The following is a 23,183-nucleotide window of genomic DNA, read 5'->3' on the forward strand; positions in this document are numbered from 1 at the left end:
ATTTTAGAGAGAAAGTAGAGAGGGGAATTCAGAGTTTTCAGTCAGGATGTGCAGAATTCCCATGCTGCTGTACAAGAGATTCTGCCAAACATAAAGCCCTTTTGTAAAATAGGCGCAGGGTTGCACTTCCAAGTACTTCCACGTCCATAGGGAGCAATAATTAAACCATACAATTCACCCCCACATAGATGACAATCCACGAATTTATTGGAAGCCAATGTAATTTAGCCAGGAGAGGAGTTGCCTTGGTATAACAAGGAACTCTACAAACAAGATGGGCAATGGTGTTCTGCACTGAAGTTCCTTGACTAAAGATTACTTTAAACCAGGGGCGTAGCCAGATAACAGATTTTGGGTGGGCCTAGGCAAGAAGTGGGTGGGCACCAAGTGTTCACCCCCCCCCCCCACCACCAAAACAAATATCTCAGCTGGCGAGAAAATGTTTCTTTCCACCTTGACAGTCTGCAGCAGGGATGCGCTGAAGACTGAGCATGCGCAGGTGAAGGAGAGTAGCGTTTTCATTACCATCAGGGGGAGGTCTTCAGCTGGTGGAGCTGGGGATCCCCACCATCTACCACTAAACGTGTGCTACTGTTGGGTGGGCCTGAACCCTAAGTGGGTGGGCCCTGGCCCACCCAGGCCCACCTGTGGCTACGCCACTGCTTTAAACCTGAGTAAACAGCATTACAATAGTCAAACTTAGAGAGTATTAATGTTTTGACCAAAGAACGGAAGATTAATTTGGAAAGAAAGGTCTCAATCGCTTCAGCCTCCACAATGTATTAAAGACACTGGAAGCCACCTTAAACACCTGAGGTTCAAATGACAAATAATGGTCAATAGATTTTCATAGTTGTAACTAATGGGTAAGTCTTATCATCTATAGTGAAGTTCCTAATAGCCAGAGGGTGATAGGGATTAGTCAGGATTAGGAACTTGGTTTTGTCTTTGTTTAGTTTTAATTTGAAATCAGCAGCCCAAGATGCCATCAGATCCAAACAGGATTTGATAGTAGGCAAGATTTCAACTATATTGCCTATACATGGGATGTGAATGGTATTATTATTGGCATACACAAAAGTATTAAAACTTCTGGATACTTCACTCCTACTAGACAAGGGGTTCTTCATGATAAACTGCCTTCCTGATTTTATTTACCTTGTTAGAATCTTGAATTATCTTCACATTGTCTGCACCAAATTTGTCTGCATAAAGCTTTAGGAGCCTCTGGGAGATCTCAGACAGCCCAGTTAACTTGGGCTCCTTGTAGATGTACTCCTTACCTTCCTCTTCTTCAAAGAAGCCCTGCCAAATGGAACAGAATCACATTGATGACAATGAGAAAATGGCCACCACTAGGAAGCAAACAAATAAAAAATGTGCTTTTCAAAAGAACTATTGCAGGTTTGGAAACAAATAATATTTTTGTTCTGTTTTGCATACCCTGGGCAGCTACAGTATAAACTTGTTATTTTCTACAAAAGTTTGAAAAGTGTAATTCTTCAGTTCTGCATGCTTCAGGAAATGGGACTTATTGAGAGTGAGGGGAGAGGGCAAGAGTTTTCAGAGGAAAGTTATCCTACAGAGAATGTACCCATTACCACGAATATTAAAGGCTTTGACCTAGAAACGAGGAAAGTCAGTAAATGAAGACATGGTAACTGCAGATATGCACACAATCACACAAAACACACACATACACACCCCAATATAACTTCATCAACAGTACAGTATTTTCCTATATTATTATTTTAAAAAATGTTTTATATAAGGACTATTACAAGTGTAATCCATTTTTGCAAATTAATAGTAAGGGCCAAACTAGGACTCTTTGGGCCAGATTCTATATATGGCGCCTGAAAACTCCATGCGGAACAAATTTCCACCTAAGTGTATTCTATAAGTGGTGCCTAGATTTAGGCACAGTATATAGAATATGCTAAGTTGATATCCCAGCGCCTAGAACTATACACATCCATTTACATCAAGGATAACATGGTGTAAATGCTGGCACATAGATTTAGGTGCAGAGGGGCATATTCTATAACAGTGCAAGTAAATTTTGGAATGCCCATGGAACGCCCATTTCCCCACCCATAACAACATCCAATTTGGCTGCGCACATTAGAATTTAGGCGGTCTGTGTTACAGAAAGCTTAGCGAGTTGTGCATGTAAATTCTAATTATTGCCAATTAGTGCTCATTAGTGCTCAAGTGCTGTTATCAATGCTGATTAATTTGTTAAGCCAATTTAGTCACGTGCATTGTTATAGAATATACTTGGATTTTGGCATGAAACACTAGGCACGATATATAGAATCTAGGTATTTATGCTGACCCTATGAACAACAGCATCAGTTTGTGAAAGTCTTCCCAATGGCTCAGTGACAGTACAGTGATCTGGCATTTGGGTGACCTTTTCTTGAGTCAAACTCTTGCTCCTCAGGAAGGCTGGAGTAAAAGATGATTCACAGCCAGCCTTGTGGGGCCCTGGAAAGGGTTTCTCAGCTATCATAACACTCAACAGTCGGGTCTCATGTAGCACGTGTTCTAGATTCTAAAGCAGGGGTGGGCAGTCTTGGTTCATGAGGGCCATAATCCAGTTGGGTTTTCAAAATTTCCACAATGAATATGCATGAGATTGATTTGCAAGTACTGCTTCCACTGTATGCATATTCATTGTGGAAATCTTGAAAACCTGACTGAGTTGTGGCCCTCGAGGACTGTGGTTGCCCACCCATGTTCTAGAGGGAGCCATAGTATGTGGTCCCTGGACAAGAAATGTCACTGATTAGGTTAGAAAAGAGAAAGGAGAGGGTTAAAAATGAAAACATTGAGGCAGAGGTTGTGCGAACCTATGGACGACTTTAAGCACAGCTGGGGATAGTGTGTGGGAAACAGCAAAATTCCTCAGGGAAATAACAATAATTATCATAATCATCATCTTCACAATAATGATAATCATAAAAAGTGAGTCTGGGGCTCATTGAACAGATTTGATCATATGCTTATCTTACTGTAGCCACCAGTTCTGAATAAGGCTCATGTCTTCATAGCTACAGTATGGGCTCACTCTATTTGAGCCGGAAGCTTACTAGAGCTGGAGGAAGCCACCGATCCAAAAAGAAAGATTCTGAATGCATAGAGTTTGAGACAGTATCATATAACCCAGCGTCTTGCACATTCACACCATATAGGACAAGTCACAGACTTTAGTGGCGACTTGTTTCACAAGGGAAGTATCGCTCTTGGCTCGCCTTGCCTCAACACTGGTCTGAACAGACCTTTGTTTAATTAGACTTCATTTTTAATGTATATTTTAAAGAATTACTTATAATTTTTTGTAGTTACTTTAAAACTTTTCACTTATCTTAATAATTTGAGAGACCATCAACCAACATGAGGCACGTTTCGCAAAAGCTGCGTCAGGGACTGGTCCTCACCCTTTGCACGTCATACATCTTAAAGCACTCCCCCACATGGATTTTGAATAAAATGGCACCTATGTGAATCAGCCCTTCAACTTCACACTACCTCCTATTTTACAAAAGGCCTGCTCCCCCTGACATCAAAACCTGGCTATGCTTCTGCCAGGTACTTCTGTCCTAGACTAGCCACTGTTGGAGATGGGATGCTGGGCTCAATGAACTTTGGTCTGTCCCAGCATGGCTTTTCTTATGTTTTTATAGAAAAACACATATCAAAATCAGCGACTGCAGCTAACTGTAGTAACTAGTGCTTGGTGGCTTGTAAGTGCACACTGGATATACTGATCAGAACAGGACAATTTTGAAATGTATTCACTCACTGAACCTTTATCTATTAACAAAAATGTTGCCTTATCTTTCTGTAGACAAATGCCAAGCTATATAGATTTTTTTTCTTATGATTTCTTTTTCTTCTGGGATTTTCATTTAAAGGGGTGCTTTATAATGATGAAAATTGCACATTGTTAATGCCAATGGAGGATGGAGAAGTAGCCCAGTGGTCAGTGCAGCAGACCTTGATCCTGGGGAACTGGGCTCAATTCCCACTGCAGCTCCTTGTGACCATGGGCAAGTCACTTAACCCTCCATTGACCCAGGCACAAAATAAGTACCTGTATATATGTAAATCACCTTGAATGTAGTTGCAAAATAGCACAGAAAGGCAGCACATCAAGCCCCATTTCCCCTCTTTCCCCCCTTCCTCCAACAACCATTCATTGGCAAATTTTGAAAACAGAGCTGACTGGTTGTTCATTATTACTAAGAAAAGGTTTAATACACCTTTAATGGACAGGAAAATAGATTTGTTTCACCCAGACAACTTGGCTACGCAGCTACAGGAAATGCAATACGGTATATGAATTTGAGTTGCAAACATAAAGCAACTATCTGTTTACACATGGAACTAGCTCCACCATGTGGTGAGTTTCACATACAACTGTTAATTATTTCTTCTCCATATTCAATGTTATTTAACAAGTCAGACACGGCTGTTGACCTGTTACATAGCATATAGGTGTCTAACCGCTAATATTCATCAGGAGACATCTGGTTATCTCCACTTAATATTGCTGGTTAGCGCCTAACGCATAACCAGTTATATTGCATCACTTATCCGGTTAGACACCAATATTCAGTACCTAACCAGATAGGATTAGCAGTCAAATAGGACCGCATAAATAGCTGTCCTATCTTTAACTGCTAAAAAGTTAACCGGGTAGCGCTGAATATCAGCATAACCAGTTAACGTTTTAGCGATTAAAAAACCCTGGATATTCAATCCCTTTCACTGGAAATGGCTTGGCATTGAATATCTGAGTTTAACACCAGTGGCAGACAGAAAAAGTGCTGCCCGCCGCCAGCTGAATATCGAGCCCTCTATTTTTTGGCATCAATACGATAGACACAGCATTTTGTGGTAGCTTCATAATGCATTTTACAGCCTTATTTTATACACTATAGAGCACAGAAAAGGCAGGAAGAGAAAATAGTTCAATTTATATCTATCCAGCTCATTATACCATAGATTGAGGAAAAAGAGGTTGGTTCATATTTATCCAGTTCATTATATAATATCTTTATTAAGCTCTTCTCTTTAACTTTTTTTACAAACCTATCTTGCCATTTGTCAAAGTTCTGTTGCTGTTGTGACTAATCATGTTGGGCGGAAGTGATGAAATACCATAGTTGCACTGTCCAGGACTTCTGCATTTTCTCTTCTGTGTAGACAATATGAACTATAAAGTATAGCAGATCAGCCAACTTCAGCAGATGGCTATACATAATGCACTGTGACAGTTTTCTATCAGTTTTTTTCTTGAGCCTGTATATTCTTTGAATACTATGGATTTGCAAATATTTGCAAAAATCTTGAGCAACTGTACCTCTGTTTAACAGGAAGCAGATTTGAATTTATCTCTGATTTTCTGAGTGCATTTGATTAAACAATTTGCAGGGCAGTACCTGGATTTGGTTCAGGACAGAACAGCTTCCCTGAAGAGCTATTCTTCCTTACAGGCACCACCTGGGGCAGCCCACATCTCCCTTCTGCCCAAGGACCCCCAGCTGCAGTGAGCAGGCACATCCTTGCTCCTGACAAATACAGGAGGTCAGTGCTGGGGAGGGGCTGAGGGGAGGAGCAGTAGAGAACTTTTGCCTGCACTGAATCCAAAATTCCAGCTGCCCTAAATTCTTGTGGCCTTAAGTTCTTTGCCATTTTGGCAGTGCTGAAATGGCTACTCCAAAACCTCATGTACCCCTAGGGAGGGGCCAAAATATGGACATCCAATTTTGATTTCAGAAGGGAAAGGGATGACCTTATCCAAAAAAGATGGATGCTATTATTTAGAACTGGTACTTGGCACATCCAGATTACAGAAAGATGCTCTGCTTCAGCAGTTCTCCACTGGACGGAGTAGGGGAAGTCACAGTAGGTATTTTTTTTCCATCCTTGAAGGGCTCACAATTGCCCCCTCCCCCCAAAAAAGATAAGAAAGGAAAAGAAAATTACAAACGATTGTAGTGGGATCAGAACTAGTCCCCTCTAGGTCTACTGCCCTGATTCCCAGCCAGCTGCTCTAACCATTAGGCTTCTCTTCCACACAGATGTTTGTGTGGCCACTTTATAATGTGAACCTTCCTAAGCTGCCATAAAGATATCTACGTCCCTTCTTTTGCCCCATTCATAGATGGACTTTTCAGTATGTAAAATGTGGATGTAGCCAGCAGTTGGATGTCCATTTCTCACGTATTTTAGAGCAGGCTGTATGTCAGCAGATCCTTTTCTAAAATACATGAGAAATGGATGTCCATATATGATTTACTGACCTAGACATCCTTCTTCTGAGTTGGACGTCTTTTCTAAAATCTGCTTCAAAATTACAAGTTCCTGCAGTATGACAAAATATCAGTTTATGCTCTTGTCAATAACAAATAAAAAAAGCCAAGTCTTCAGTTTCATCATGAAGAGGGGAATGAAGACGTCCTGGTGAGAATGTGGAAATTTTCCACTGTATTGCTAAATACAGAGCCTCTTATAAAATACACGTAGGGGGCAGGATTCTATAAATGGCGCTCAAAATTAGGCACTGGAAAAAAATTGGCACTAAGTACTATTCTGTAAAGGGCAAGTGCTCTGTATAAAATATTGCTTAAGTGTGGATCTTGCACCTAAATTTGGGCGCCAGACTTAACCTGTTGAAACCTGGTGTAAATGTTGGCAGTTGGCACCCAAGTTAGGCACACTGACCCAGTATTCTATAACTACGCACGCAAGTTTTCAGAATGCCCGACACCGCATTCTGCTCCCATGGCTATGCCCCCTTTCAAGATATACGCTATGGGAGTTAGGCACACTGTCTTATAGAATAGTGCACAGTCAGATGCGCGTGGATACTGAGTTCCAATTAACATCAATAATTGGTTGATAGCACCCAATTATTTATGTCATTGAGCTCGTTATAAATTAATTTTCATGAGCATCTTGATTGTGCGCCCAAATTTGGGTGCGAAATACGGGCTCCATATATAGAATCAAGCCCAGCATGCATGTGGATGTTTCACCACATTCAATGGTGGCAGTGATTTTAAAAATCTCCACATGGGGAAAAAGCATGCAGCTTTCCCCCAAATATGCATCGGTGCAGCTTTCAAATGCCGTTCCTTTCAACAGCATCCATTCCCCTAACCTGAGAATCCCTTCCTGTGCCAGCAGCAAATGTCCCCTTACCCCTGAATCCCCCAGGCATTACCAACCCCTCCTATCACGCCCTCCTCCCAAACAGCAAGAACTCCCGGATTGGGCCCTCCAAACACAAAGCTCACCAAGACACCCACAAGACAAACATACTTCCACCACCTAGTTTCACCTCTTGCTCTTATCATGGGGTACCTGATGCGTAATGGGGATCAGGAGTGAATGCCAGACACTCCTGCTCCATTGGGATCCCAGTTTCAAAATGGCAGCTGTCACCCTTAGTGGTAGTTTTGTAGTACAACTGCTAGGGGTACAAGATTATGTATGTCTTGGGGCAGGTATAAATAGATGCCTAGAATTTTTGATATCTACATATATTCTCATTGTAAAATGGGGAACATATGCCAATATTTTAGGTCCACTCAAACTATTCCTTCTTCATGCCCTAACCAGGCCTACTTGCAATCTCAGGTGTAGACCTTCACATGCTGGAAATTGACCATTGAAGAGGCATAGTAAACAGGGCCCTTAGGATTGAAAAATGGGGCTGCTACATGTGGAAGTGGTGCCCCTTCTTCATGAAGTAGTGACGCCTCCCAATGGAAACTGTTGGGTTTATACCATTGATTTTTATTTTTATTTATATCAAATTTATATTACATCTCAAGTAGAACACTTGACATCAGAAAATGCAACCTATTCCAGGAAAATAACATCAATTCAAAAGTAAACAAGAAATTCAAATATGGACCTAGACAGCATATATAATAACCTCAACAAAAAGAAAGAAAATGGAGAGAGGGGCAAAGGAAAATGGAAAGGAGAGGTAGCTATTCCAATATATTGAGAAAATAAACAAAAACAAGAAATATCTTCCAGAGGTTACAGTTACATTTAAGTATATATAAAGACTAACTATTCTGTGTCCACCACATTCACTATGGGAAAGAATGCTACAATCGGAACTGGCAGTTTCCTAGCCTCCACAAAATTACTTAAATGTCCTGGGTCAACAAAGGAATAAACCTTAGCCCCCAATTTTGCAACACATGTACAAGGAAATTGTACGAAATAAATGGTTGCAAAGGCCAAAACTTGGGGGTATGTTTACTGAGGTGCACTATAGGCACGTTAGCATTTTTAACACGGGTTAATGGTTGACGTTTGTTAAATACTAATGTGCCCATATGAATGTATAGGTGTGTTAGCGTTTAACGCACCTTAACTTTAAAGGCACGTTAAAAACACTAACGTGCCTTAGTAAACACACCCCTTGAGGTTTAACAGCCAAAAAGGCCTTTCTCCTCATTTGTGTGGCACTGGATAGATCAAGAAATACATAAGGCATTGATATTTTTCAACGTGTATATTTGTAAAATGGCAGCTCCCGCTGCACAGCCAGGAAATACATATGCACTCCTGCAGGTATTTTACAAAAAGCTTTGTGTCAGCAGAGCCTTTTCTAAAATATCACCAGAATTCAGCACATCCTAACCTGAAAATCTCGATTTTTTATGTATAATGGAGTTCCACATTTACTAATCTACTTTAATGTGATTCAACATGCATCATTTTCAATGGGGCTTATTTACCAATAATTCATTTTAAGAACATAAGAACAGCCATACTGGGTCAAACCAATGGTCCATCTTGCCTGGTAGCCTGCTTTCAACAGTGGCCAATCCAGGTCACAAGTACCTGGCAGAAACCCAATTAGTAGCAGCATTCCATGCTACCAATCCTGGGGGAAGCAGTGGCTTCCCCCATGTCCATCTCAATAACAGGCTATGGACTTTTCCTCCAGAAACTTGTCCAAGCCTTTTTTAAACCCAGATAAGCTAAACACCGTTACCACATCCTCCGGCAAAGAGTTCCAGATCTTAACTATTCTTTGAATGAAAAAATATTTCCTCCTATCTGTTTTAAAAGTATTTCCATGCAATTTTATTGAGTGTGCCCTGGTCTTTGTACTTTTTGAATAAGTGAAAACTCTATTCACCTCCACCCACTTTACACCACCCAGGATTAATTCCAATAATGCACATTACCTGGTATTGATGCACCTTACTGCCACAGAGCTGATGTAGCTGCAGTCATGTAAATGCAGCAGGTATGTGCCTAAGTGGAAAACATACCTAAACCCTGTTCATACTCTGCGCATATCCCGACTGCATTTATGATACCCCGCATTCTGTAGAGGCTGCCTAAAATTGAGTGCACACATTTGGGCACAAATCACAGATCTTCATGTAAAGTAATTAGTTAATCAGGCATTAACAATCAATCAATGGAGTTAACTGGCAGTCATTAGGAGTTATGGGCTGCTCTGCCCTATGCCCTATTCTATAACATGTGAAGGGCATGTACAAAGTGGGCGTGGCCATAGGAGGGGCATGGGTGTGCTGGGACATTCCCAGGGTTTAGGCGCAATGTTATAGAAGAATTTCATTTACGCTCCCAACTGCCATTAGTTGGGTGCCCATTAAAATAGGACAAAAATATTAGGGGCCCTCTTACTAAGCTGTGTAAGCGCCTACACCCACCCAATGAACATCAATTCTGAGTTACCGTCCGGCTACCACGTGACCCGGGCGGTAATTTCATTTTTGACACACGTCCAATACGCATGTCAGAAATTTATTTTCTGGCGCGCGGGCGGTAATCAGCATTTGAACTCGCATTGACCATTACCACCCGGTTAACGAGTGAGACCTTACTGCTAAGTCAATGGCTGGCGGTAAGGTCTCAGACCCAAAATGTACACGCGCCAATTTTCATTTTGCTGCACGTCCATTTTCGGCCCCCCAAAAGGCATTTTTTTGCAGGTTTGCTGAAAAATGATTCTGCATGCGGCCAAAACACTACCACAGGCCATTTTTCAGTGCACCTCAGTAAAAGGACCCCTAGGTATGCAGGGGCATGTAAGCTACAATAATGATTTCCCAGCAACTTCTATTTAAGCATAACTCAGATAGCAGTATCAATATCACTTCAAAAAACTCTCGTACTCTCATTGATTTTCATAGTAACAGTATCAGGATCATCAGTTTCCAACACAGTATGAACCTCCACTGACATGGCCAGGTTTCGTAACTTCCTCAGAGAAGCGGTCCAATTAAATACAACTTGCATGCTTTCTCACTTAGAGAGACCTCTTCCCTAAGGAAGTAACGAAACCTGGCCATGTCGGTGGAGGTTCTCACTGTGTTGGAAACTGTTGCTGTAAGTTAAGTGGTACTAGTTACAAAGGGGTCCTTTTAAAAAGACGTGCTGAAAAATGGCTTGCGGTAGTGTAGACGTGGGTTTTGGGGGAATGCCAATCCATTTTTTAGTGCGCCTGTAAAAAAGGCCTTTTTTGCCGAAAATGGACATGCGGCAAAATCAAAATTGCCACACGCACATTTTGGGTCTGAAACCTTACCACCAGTTATTGACCTAGCGGTAAAGAATCTGGGCAGTAATGACCTATGCACGTCAAATGCCACTTGGTGCGGGTCTGTTATGTGCACCCGAAAATAAAAAATATTTTTCAGACACACGCCAAAAAAGAAATTAACACAAGAGCCACGCAGTAGTTGGGCGGTAACTCTATTTTGGCACATATTGGGCACGCGTAGACGCTTATGCGGCTTAGTAAAAGGGCCCCCCAAAGTTTTATACATTCATACTGCTTTCAAAAAAAAGTCTTAAAAATGTTAAAATACTGGATCAATGAAGATTTATGCACAACATTGCCTAAAATGTTTGGATAGCAATGCTGTTGCTCTGAACCCCTATGATCCTGATACTGTTACTTTGAAAATCCATGAGATTACGAGAGTTTGTTGAAGTGATCTTGATATTGCTATCTGAGTTATGCTTAAATAGAAGTTGCTGGGAGATCATTATTGTAGATTAGTTGGGTGCCAGCATTTACAGTAGCTTTTGGCAGGCATAAGTGCTTGTGCCCAAAGGGGCCCTTTTACTAGAGGGTTGGCGCACGGCAACAGGCTTGTCACATGCCAATCCGGAACTACCACCGGGTTGCTGCAGGAGCCTGGCGGTAGTTCTCACCCTCAGCGCATGCCATTTCCGGTGCTACAGAAAACATTTCTATTTTTGTACTGCCAATGGGTGGCGGTAAGTGCTCCCCCACAAAATGGCCGCTTGGTAAGTGGTTCAAAGGGCTTTGTATGGATGAAAGCTCCTACATTATCCTCAGCTGTATAATGGAAGATCTTTCACACTGCTATACAAAAGATAAACACTCAGTCTTCCAAGGTTAGGAAAAAATTAAAAATCAGTTTGGATGGCAGTGATACACATTGTGGAAGAATGGAAGTCTTGTTACTTAATATTTAATACTGAAATGAAAAATGCAGCAAGTTATGGTTATGTACAGCCACACATGAGGATGAGTGGGAAACAGTTTGCATGCAATAGAAGACTTACCACGGCCTTGAATAAGATCAAATGAAAAAAAGAGCACATTTCTGTGTTAATGGTACAATTAAGAAGCACCATAATTCAACTCTATTGTTTACAGACCAAAGCTTTACAGAAAACATTGAATGATACTCTATTTAAAAATAATAAATGCATATGTTTTTGTTCCACATGCAAGTAGAACAGTAAGGGCCCTGTCTACTAAGGTGCGCTAGCATTTTTAGCATGTGCTAAAAATTAGCGTGCATTAACTGTGTAGACGTTCATAGGAATATTATGGGCATCTACACGATTAGTGGGTGCTAATGCTTAGCACGTGCTAAAAATGCTAATGCGTCTCTAGTGCAGCTTAGTAAACTCTTTTACTAAACCGCATAGGTGCCTACATGCACCCAAAATGCGTCAATTTGGAGTTCCTGCCCAGCTACCGCAGGGCCCGTGTAGTAATTTTGTTTTTTACGTGCGGCCGCTACGCACGCCGGAAAATAATTTTTATTTTCCTGCATGTGGCGGAAACCAGGTGGTAATTGTCATTCTACATGTGTAGACGATTTGTGTGAGACCTTACCGCTAAGTCAATGGCTGGCGGTAAGGTCTCAGACTCAAAATGGATGTGTGCTCATTTTAATTTTGCCACATGTCCATTTTCGGCAAAAATGAAAAAAAAAAGGCCTTTTTTACAGGCGCACTGCAAAATGGATCTGCCTGTGCCCAAAACACACGTCTACACTTGTGCAGCCCATTTTCTGCTAACCTTAGTAAAGGACCCCTAAGTGTAAACAGTTCAATATTCAATAGCAGTTATTACGGTAGAAAATGCTGATACCATGGCCATACCAAAATTTTCAGCACCTTATCCCCTGGATTCTATAAAGGTTACACAAATTTGGGCATGGATTCCAGATTTGCATGCAAACTAATTAATAAGTTGTCCACAATCAATAACTGGTGTTAATTGGCACTCATTTGGGTTTATGCATGGATCTGCCCTGTGCCATAGTCTATAAAATGGGTGCCCAACTGCTGCTACTTGCATGCCAACAGAAAATGAGAGGTGAATAGTCTAATACGTCTCTGGGAAAAATTAATATGACTCACACACCAAAACTAATCCACAAGCAAAAAATGGCTTATAAGAAGTTAATATTAACCAGTGAAATGTGTGTTCATATATTTTCAAGGGACAATCACAGACCAGAACAGTCTAAATTGTAGTCCCAACACTCTTAATCATTGCACACAATTTTTCAAAGTTTTTCAATAGTATTTCATCAAACTTTCACCAATCATGATTAAATACTCTTATAAAATAGCAGCACTTAGGGGTCCTTTACTAAGGGGCACTGAAAAATGGCCTGCGCTGGTGTAGATGTGCGTACTGGACGCGCGCAGGTCCATTTTTCAGCGCACCTGCAAAAAAGGCCCTTTTTTTCTCTTGGCTAAAAATGGACATGCGGCAAAATGAAAATGGGCCTGTACCGATTTTGGACCCGAGACCTTATCACCACCCATTGATTTAGTGGTAAGGTCTCATGCATTAACCAGGCAGAAATGGTGATTACTGCCCGGTTATAGCCATGCGCGAATGCGAGTAAAAAATGAAATTACTGCCCGGGCTATGTGGTAGTTCAAAACTGATGCCCCTTAGGTTTTTAAATCCTCCTGGGTCCTGACACAGACCATGTTTCGCAATGGAGCTGTCTCAAGAGAACCCACTTAAACAAGGCTCTGGCTGTGTTTTCTCTCCTTCATCGTTCACTTCACATACTTGCACCAAACACCAGGCACCTGATTACTAAATTGTTATAAGCCATTTTTTGCCTGTGAGCTATATGTTAGATGCTCTTACTCTGTGGATTACATGCATGCCAGCATTTGTACCAGGTTTCAGTAGGCATAAGTGTCACACCCAAAGTTAGGTGTGAGATACACGCTAAGCTTGTATTCTATAAAGACCACTCCACGCTGAGTACCGTTTTCAGAATACTAGTTTAGTGTGGATTCTCCTAGCACTTAATTTGGGCACCATTTATAGAAATGCCACTGAAAATCTCTATCAACTGCCCCAAGAGCCACTAATATTCAATCTCAGTATCTGGACAACTATTTGGATAATTTAGGACCGCAAAACAGCTGCCCTAAGTTATCTGGATTGTTCTCTGGGTTATATCTAGATATTAAGCACTGACGCAGAATATCTGAACATAACTTAAACATGGTGGGCAGCATTTAAAACCTCAAATGGTAAACATGCATAGAATGCAGGAATACTTTTCACTTGCTTTTTTCTCAACTAAAGCACATATAATGAGACCAACGCACATTGCCACATTCTATAAACTCAACAGAATTGTAGAACAGATATTTTGAATGGTTGCTGGGGAGGCAGGAACAATTAGTCACGTAAAGAATGGCTAGAACAAAGCCTGTCCAGAAAAGAAATGAACTGTACATTCCTGTTTAGCAGGATGTCAAACTGCAGTACTGAAGGGCAAACAAGCCAGGTTTTCAGGATATCTTTAAGAAATATTAACAATACAATAATATGACTAATAAACAATATATCATACAGCATCAAAAAATGTTTTATTCAAATAATACCTAACATCATAAAAACTCAGTGCTCATATAACAAAGACTCAGTACCTCCCCTAAAGCCCCTCTGGAACATACCAATGGAAGCTATAAGTCTGGTACACCATATACTAATTTAATGAGGGGAAATACTGAGTCTTTATTTATTTATTATTAGGATTTATTTGCCGCCTTTTTGAAGGAATTCACTCAAGGCGGTGTACAGTAAGAATAGATTAAACATGAGCAATAGACAATTACAGCAGTAAAATATTCAAAAACAGTACAAAGTATGGCATGGTATTTACAATGTCAACACAATACGTAATAGAACATTATAGGTGAATTTGCTAAAACTAGCAAACCCTATCAAAAAGGTTAAAAACACAAACAAAAATGTATCATGCAATATTATAGTTAAACAAGACTTAGAAGCTAAAAATTGAACTAAACCATTTTTTAAATAAAAACCAAGGTGCTTAGTGTTGACTGATATTAATTGAGCCATCCCATGTATGTGATTAAGAAATATTAATGAGATATCTGAATGCACTGCTTCCACTGTATGAAAATATATCTCATGCATATTCAACAAACATATCCTGGAAACCTGATTGGTTTTCAGTCCTCCAGGATGGCAGTTTGACACCTCTGCCTTTTAGGGTTCATTAGATGAAAAATTCCTTTTGATTATTATTATTATTTTTACTGCACAGTAATATTCTAGCTGATTTAAATCAAAATCAAATTTTGTTTATTGCTTATGTTTGATTTATTCTTACTGTACACAGCCTTGAGTGAATTCCTTCAAAAAGGCAGAAAAGAAATCCTAATAAATAAATAATGCTGCACTGAGTGGAAAACAGTGGTACCAAATTTGGGAGGAAAGCAACACATTTCACAAGAACCATTACTGTAAAAATGCTCCCTTTCTTTATATAGACTTCTTGATTTGTTAATTTTTTCAAACGACTATGAAGAGCATTGCTTTGGCACAATACAAATCTAAGTACTGGGTACCATATAAAATATCTCGTGTACTTATTATAAAATGCTCATGATATATTTACCTGCCCATAAAATGCAACACGGTAATATCGCCCAAATAAACGTTTTTCTGAATTCACAACTTCTGTCAGTTTTAGATACGATCGATGGATGTCATAGTAAACCTCCGAAAGTCTCTAGAGTGAAAGTGAGAAATTAAAATGCTGTAAAAGTGTAAACCTGCAGTTATGCCAGACAGGAGAGGACTGAGGGGCAATATAGATCATTGGGGCTCCCCCTGCCACTGCCCATTGCCCCACTGCTGCACCCCCCCCCAACTGCAGTTGCCACTCCCTCCTACATACCCTGAGCCAAAATAGGCCCTCCACGGTCCTACCTTGAAGGGCCCCTGGTGGTCTAGTGCTTCTTAGGGGTAGGAAAGAACCTCAATCTTTCCTGCCCGCTATTGCGCCTGGCACCGCTGTGTTTTCAAAATGGCTGCCAAGACTTATCATGGTAGTCTCATGGGTCTCAGCAGTCTCGCGAATCTATCGCAGGAAGTCTCGGCAGCCATTTTAAAAACATGACAGCACCGCAAGGCAGCATAGTGGCAGCGAGCAGGAAAGAATTGAGGCCAGTAGACTGCCAGGACCCTTCAAGGTAGGACTGGAGAAGGCTGTAATGTGCAGCAGTAGGCAACTGGGTAGAGCCTCTTGGCACCCTAGAGCCTCTGAGCCCTCGGGCACTGTTCAGTTGCCCAAATGGTCAGTGTGCTCCTGATGCCAGACATTTATTTTTTTTTAGAAACTACAGAGTGTCTGGAAAAAAGGGACCCCCAACATTATTCCAAATAACCCCAAAATGTCCAACTGCAGCAGAAACTTTTGCCTGAAATTTGAGACATTTCTGAGTGCTTTATTTTTCAACAGGATGGAGCTCCAGAGCCTCGAGCTCACAAAATAGTTGCGCTCTTAATTAATGAAACCCCAGAATTCATGAGAAAACAGCTCAGTGGCGTTGAAGACTTCGTGAATGTGTCAAGGTTGAAGGAGGACACTTTGAACACAAATTATGAATTAGCTAAGGAAAAACCCACTATACTAATGTATCTACAAAAGCCAATGTTTAAACAATTGCAAAGTATTTTGAAACTATGTAAGGGGTCCAATTTTTCTGGACACCGTGTAGGCAGTATACAGGGTGAGGCAAAAAAAATTTAAACCTCAAGAGTTTTTTTGCTGTTTTCTCAGCATCTGCTGAAATTTTACATTTTTATGTGCCAAGTAGAATGAGATTATCTTTAAAAACAACAAAATTACAGACTTTTTAGCATGACCACCCAGCAATTTTTATGTATTCAAAATGTTTGCACTGTAAACCTACCATTATTTGGAAAAAAGGCCCGGGTACCAGCTTACTGTTAATGATGTCACAGTGACTTAGACTTTCATAAATAATAATTTGAATATGAATAATTTGTATTTGATAATATGATCATTTACAGATAATTTCTTTTTAAAAGCATTTCAGATTGGAATGGTTATATGTGTTACAAACATGTTATATGATCAGGAGTTCATGTTATACTGTTATTAGTAATTTTGTGTGTGCATATACACATATTTATATATATATGTAATCAGAAAGCCTTGTCAGTTCTACTCTTTTCCAAGCAGAAGAGCCCTATCCTCTTTAGCTCTTCCTCATATGAGAGGAGTTCCATCCCCTTTATCATTTTGTCCACTCTTCTTTGAACCTTTTCTAATTCCACTATATCTTTTTTGAGACACAGTGACCAGAATAGAACACAATACTCAAGTTGAGGTCATACCATGGAACGATACAGAGATGTTATAGTATTCTTGGTCTTATTTACCATTCCTTTCCTAATAATTCCTATCATCCTGTTTGTTTTTTGGCCACTGTCATCATCTGCCATTTGGATGCCCAGTGGATTGTTAGCATTATTCAGCTGACACCCATTTAGCTATGTGGATTAATCTTGGCCAACAAAAAGGTTGTTCTAACTTAAACCACTTAGCTATAGTGGCTGAATGTCACTACTATCCATACAGTGTGCCTCAATCACCGCTGCCCATATATATGCAGCACTGTTTGCTATCCAGTTAGTAGCACTAAATATATATAATATATTTTAAGCTAGACAGTGGCTTTCATGCTTTCAAAAAACATATCAACTATGTTTGATGACCAAAGGAAATTATAAACAAATACATGACTCTATTTCACTAGCGGGAGGAAAGAGGCACATCTCTTGTTTCTTATGCTATCTGGACAATACTCGGTCCCATCCATAGGCAGAGGAATGGGCTGGGCCACTGAGGCCATGGTCCCACCAATATTGTGCCCAACATATCACCAGTAGCTGTAGAGTTTGGGGGTGGGAGCAGAGACTGGTTTGTTGGCCTCTCCAACTGGAAAGGTGTTCTTCTGCCCTTGGTCCCATCTGACAAAACTATTTTATGATCCCTAGATCAGAAAAATAATCAGAGACTCCGTTTTCGTTTTCATTGGGCCTGAATTATTTACATCCTTCTGTGGTGTCATAAGGTATGTTTCTGAAGCATATGAGGAAAAACTACCGAAAAGTTTAAGCACCACCTTGGAATTCAGAAGACATCTTGAGTCAAGCTTAAGATACACCATCAGATCTGTATGATCTTGGTCAGATTTCTTTATCTCCCTGAGCCTTCACAACCCAGTTGAAAGCAAAGCATTTGACTAGCCTGGCTTTCTGGTTCAACACATTCAGTCAAGCAAAAGCCAGAAAATACAAGGGAAATGTTTTTTTTTTCAGTAAGTGGGTAGATATATAAAGGAATTACCGACTATGTGAAAAGTCCTGAACCATCATAAACACTGACAAAATTGCAATCTGAATAATTTACTTCACTGACTAGCTCTTTTTTCAATTTTAAAACATAAGGGGTCCTTTTACCAAACTGAAGAAAACAGTGGCCTTAGTGAGGAGTAGCCTAGTGGTTAGTGCAGTGGACTTTGATCCTGGGGAACTGAGTTCAATTCCCACTGCAGCTCCTTGTGACTCTGGGCAAATCACTTAACCCTCCATTGCCATAGGTACAAAATAAGTACCTGTATATATAATATGTAAACCACTTTGATTGTAACCATAGAAAGATAGTATATGAAATTCCATTCCCTTTCCTCTTTAATTTTCTTTCCGCCTCTTTGATTTATTTGGAGTAGAAATACAAACTGAAAAAACAACAACTTGTAGCTACATAATTTCTTTTGTGGGTAATGATTCACAGACATTGAGTAAAGGGTCATCAGCACCACAGATATAACCCATAGGTGACCTGGAATCAATTAAGGTAAGTGCAAAAATGTATTACAGAGAAAGGCACTCTGTGAACATAGAATTAATCAAGAAAATGTATATAGCACAGAGTAAGCTGGTCTCAGGAGGTAGCCTTGTTAGTCATCTGTCATGTAATTAAATCTTAGTAAATCATTTGTTATCAAGAACAGAATTTTTTTCTAGATAAACTCAAAGCATAAAGGGGCCCTTTTTCTAAGCCGCGTAGGTGCATACGAGCGTCCTACGCATGGCAATTTTGAACTACCGCCCGACTACCGCATGGCTCAGGTGGTAATTTAATTTTTTACGTGCAGCCGCTACGTGCGCCTGAAAATTGTATGCGTGCTGATGATTACCACCTGGTTAATGCATGAGACCTTACCGCTAAGTCAATGGGTGGCAGTAAGGTCTCAGGCCCAAATGGACACTCACCAAATTTCATTCTCCCCCACGTCCATTTTTGGCCCCCCAAAAAGGCCTTTTTTACAGATGCGCTGCGCCCATCCAATACATTCATCTATACCAGCGCAGGCCATTTTTTGGCTTACCTGAGTAAAAGGACCCCATAGTTCTCTACTACATCATTATCTGCTTAAAAAAAATGGAACTAGTGACCTTGCAGCTCCTGAGAGTAATGGGAACCATTTGGAATACAGCCAAGAGAAACAGATGTATTGCCTTACCAGTGGGTTTTCTGCTCTAAAAACTTTGCAAACTTTAATTTGCATAGTGTGGCTAAACTTCTCTATCCACCTGCTTGAAACCAAAGCCACACATGAGGAACTAACTTATTTTTCATTGACTTAGCTAAAGAAAGAGAAACTTTTCACTTTTAAAGGAGGATCTTTTGCAGATTTAAAAAAATATTATTGCTACCATTGTTTTTATGGTTCCTTTTCTTAGGTATTTATAAATTGTTTGTTATGTTTATTTAAAACATGATATATCACCATTCCTGGCACACAGATCACAGTGGTTTACTCAAATAATACCAATACAATAGATATAATTTGAAAGGAACACCATACAATGGCAGGATAGAAACCATTCTCACTACTAACTGAAATAAAATGAGAAAAGGGGTGGTAGCCAGCAGGAACTGTGTCAATGTGAGGCAGACATCTCCTACTAAATGCACTCAGATCTAATGGAGGAGGGAAGGTCATTCCACAGTTTGGGAGCCTTAAAGAAAAAAGCTGTGTTTCAAGGGGCCGATGCTCAAAAGCCATCGTTAATAGCCATGTGCATTTATTGCCACGGTTGAACTTACCAAATGAGGAATAGTGATCAATGCTCATAGAAAATTGCATGTAACTGAGATGTGCAGAAAGTCTGTGTGAAGTTCAGTAGGGAAAGGTCCCAGTATATGTGCAGAACAGTCTCATGGTAAGTGTCAATGTTCTGTGTGTGCCCAGGCCAGAGGGTGCGAGGGGGGGGGGGGGGCAAAGAAGTGCAGTAGATGTGCTCCAATATTGAGAAGCTGCCCTTTCATATGCACTGCCACCTCGGACCTGCCAGAAAAGTTTGAATGGTACAGGTAGGTGCTCCCTTCTGTGCATTGCACAGAAACATCTGTACGTCTCACAGAATGTTTATTTTAATACTAGTGAGCTTGTTTTAATACATTTGCACCTAGTTTTCAGCCACTGCTTTCGCGAACAGGAAAAGCACCAAAACCTTTTGAGCATTAGGCGCATAATAACATAATAACGGAATGCTACAAGCCTCATAAGCTTTGAGCATCAGCCCCCCCTAGTGGATTCTTTTTGGAGCAGAAAAGTCTGTTTGCATCAAGAGATCTGAGAAAGCAGGTTGGAGTATAACGTGTAAGTGAAGATGACATATAGAAGCATTTTCAAAAAAACCCCGTCTAAGTCCAAAAAAATGTCTGCTTATAATGTTCAAAAAAGAAGAGGTCCATCTTACAGTCATAATCAAACAGGAAAAATGTCTAGATTTCCTGTCCGATTATGGCTGTGAGATGGACATTTTTGCACTGAAAACATCCAAAATGAATAGCAATTTTAAAATGAATAGCAATTTTTCAAACTGAAATGTCCAACTTTTGAACAACAAAAAAACAGGGACATAAACATCTGTCTGATATCATTTTCATAAATATGGCCACACAGATGTGCCTGCAGAACAGAGGAGTAGCCTAGTGGATAGTACAACAGACTTTAAACCAAGGGAACCTGATTCAAATTGTACTTTAACTCTTATTTTGTATCTCTAAGCCCCCCAGGAATAGAAAAATACCTATTGTACCTGAATATACACCACTTCAATAGACTTCAGACTTGAAGATGTCTCATATATTTAGGTAAGGTATGTATTTTTCTGTTCCTGCAAAGCTCAGAATTATTAAAAAAAAAAAAGAGAGTTGCATGTAGACTTGAATCTGGGTTGCTTGATACACAGTCCACTGCACTAACCACTAGGCTACACCTTTGACCTGCTTAGGGTCAGAATGGCTATAATACTTGCAGCTGACACAAAGCCTGGTTTTCCTTTTCAGTTTCACTTTCAGAGGAGAGGGACGGGGACAGCAACCATGGGGGGGGGGGGGGGGGGGAAGGGATTAACGAAGGGCCATGCCTTAATCCCTCCAGTGGTCAGCCACTCAATTAGAGCGACTTTTTGTAACTTGGACATGACTGAAACAGGTCTAGATAAAAACGTACCTCTTTTAAGACATGGACATTTCTTCCCATTCGAAAATTCCTGTTGGAGGCCTACCATTGGGCCCTCCCTAGTCCCACCCAAAACACAGCCAAAACATGCCCCCTTGCTATTTGGATGAACTGCAGTGTGAAACGTCCAAATTCTGACTTTCCAAAATCAGGAGTTGGACATTTTTAGCAGATGGACTTTTTAAGGCATCTGCTTTGAAAACGAGTACCATAGTGGTATATCTAAATGAATAGTTTTGTGGGTGATACATAAAGTTTTAAACTGAATGTGCAAGTGAACCAGTAGCCACTGGAGTTTCTTCAGTAAATGGGAAACATGATCAAACTTTCGGGCATTGTACAATAGCCAGGTAACACCCACAGCACCCACAGAGTCAGCCCCAATGGGTAACAGAGTTCTGGAGTATATGAAGTTGGGTTTAAATGTCCCTGAATAGATCGTATTACGTTAATCGAGTTGTGATATTACAAACGCACAAATCAGATTCTACACATATGTGTTTATTTTGTAGCTAATTAGGGGTTCTTACAAGATACAAAAAGTTTGTGTTTGCACACCATAGGTAGACTTGCCGAGTACCTTTTTCAGAGGAATCAAATATATACTTTTCTATCACCTAGGAGTCGTTAAAAACTGAGTTGAGGATACAAAGCAAACTGGGGAGGGTTGAAACGGTACCAAAGGAAGTGATGGTTTTTCAGTGCTTGTCCAATTAACACCTATTTAAATTATTTTCCCCCAGTTTCATGGGCACAGGCCCAGGATGCATATGGAACTTAATTGATTAATGAGCCCTTATCTAGTAACAATTGGACGCTAACAACTAATTATTGCAGTTAAGTGACTTTGATTAGAAGTTTTGTGCAGATCTGGCTGTGTGTTGTTCACCCGATGAAAGCAATTTTCTAATTAAGAAAGTGGGTGGGCGGTTATGCGCAGCCGCTCGCTCTGTTAACAGCTGATTCCTGCAATATCAGCAAGAGATGAACTGTCGTATTTGGAGCTAAATGCTATTTACATCAATTTGGCCCCATGTTGCATATTATGCTATATTTATGAGAAGTTTAATGTTTGTAATCTGTATATGATAGGTGAGAGCGTGAGAGAGGTGAATGTGATGTGTATGTAGTAGTGTGAGTGGAATGAGTATATTAGCAGTTGAATACAATTTTAAATCATTTGTTTATTGTAACATTTAATAAAGGAATTTGGTATTTGGATAGTTGTTAGTATTCTGTGCATTAGAACTAATACAACTATATTGAAATATAGTCACCCCTTGTGTGTAAGTTCTATAAGGATAAACACCCAACTTTTCTAGTGTGTATCTGAAAAGGGGACATGGCTAGATTTTCTAATATGATAGCATTAGTAGAATCAATTACAAGCAACATGTTAAACATTTTAAGAAAGGATGCTGTTTTTTTTTAAAGATGATGTTCCCCAAATGATAGCCTTTTATGGTAAATGGTTAGAGGGCTTATTTATAGTTATATTCTTAGCAAATAAAGATACTGCAGTTTCCCTTTAATACTCAAAGTTACCTTCAACTCCATGTTATGCATAGCAGCTTGTAACAAAATGTTACAGGTTGTGATTAGCTGTGCTAAGCGAGAACATAGGTAGATGGATTAATACCACCACCACCCCCATTTACAATTAGCACGAAGAGCTTTAATTTAGCTACAAACTATTGAAAATGATTAACTTGAGCCATAACATTAATAACAACAATTTGTAAAACCTTAACTTGGAACCACGTCAACCCTTGGCTTGTCAGATGTTGGCCACCTTCAACCAACCTTAATTTCTGTTGGCCTCCTGATAACCTAACAATCCCTCCTGTGCCATATGTTTCAATACAATCATCCGTTTTTGTGCCATATCAGTAATTTAGATGTCTTTAGAGAGCGACAGTAAATTTTGAGAGTCCTGGTTCTTGCATCTTAAATATATTGAAGATAAATATATATATGAC

At 40.1% G+C, this 23,183-nt stretch overlaps 1 protein-coding gene across 1 annotated transcript in view; it reads right to left on the reverse strand.

Moving 5' to 3' along the window:
* Positions 1 to 23,183, reverse strand: part of DOCK10 (dedicator of cytokinesis 10) — a 370,777-nt gene that overhangs the window by 24,974 nt on the left and 322,620 nt on the right. The window contains exons 50-51 of the mRNA XM_030216095.1: positions 15,252 to 15,365; positions 1,159 to 1,305 (exon numbers count right to left, since the gene is read on the reverse strand). Of these exons, the coding sequence (XP_030071955.1) occupies positions 1,159 to 1,305; positions 15,252 to 15,365 (261 nt within the window). The remainder of the gene's footprint in view (positions 1 to 1,158; positions 1,306 to 15,251; positions 15,366 to 23,183) is intronic.

The sequence above is a fragment of the Microcaecilia unicolor genome, chromosome 10 (assembly GCF_901765095.1).
Source record: "Microcaecilia unicolor chromosome 10, aMicUni1.1, whole genome shotgun sequence".
NCBI lineage: Eukaryota > Metazoa > Chordata > Amphibia > Gymnophiona > Siphonopidae > Microcaecilia > Microcaecilia unicolor.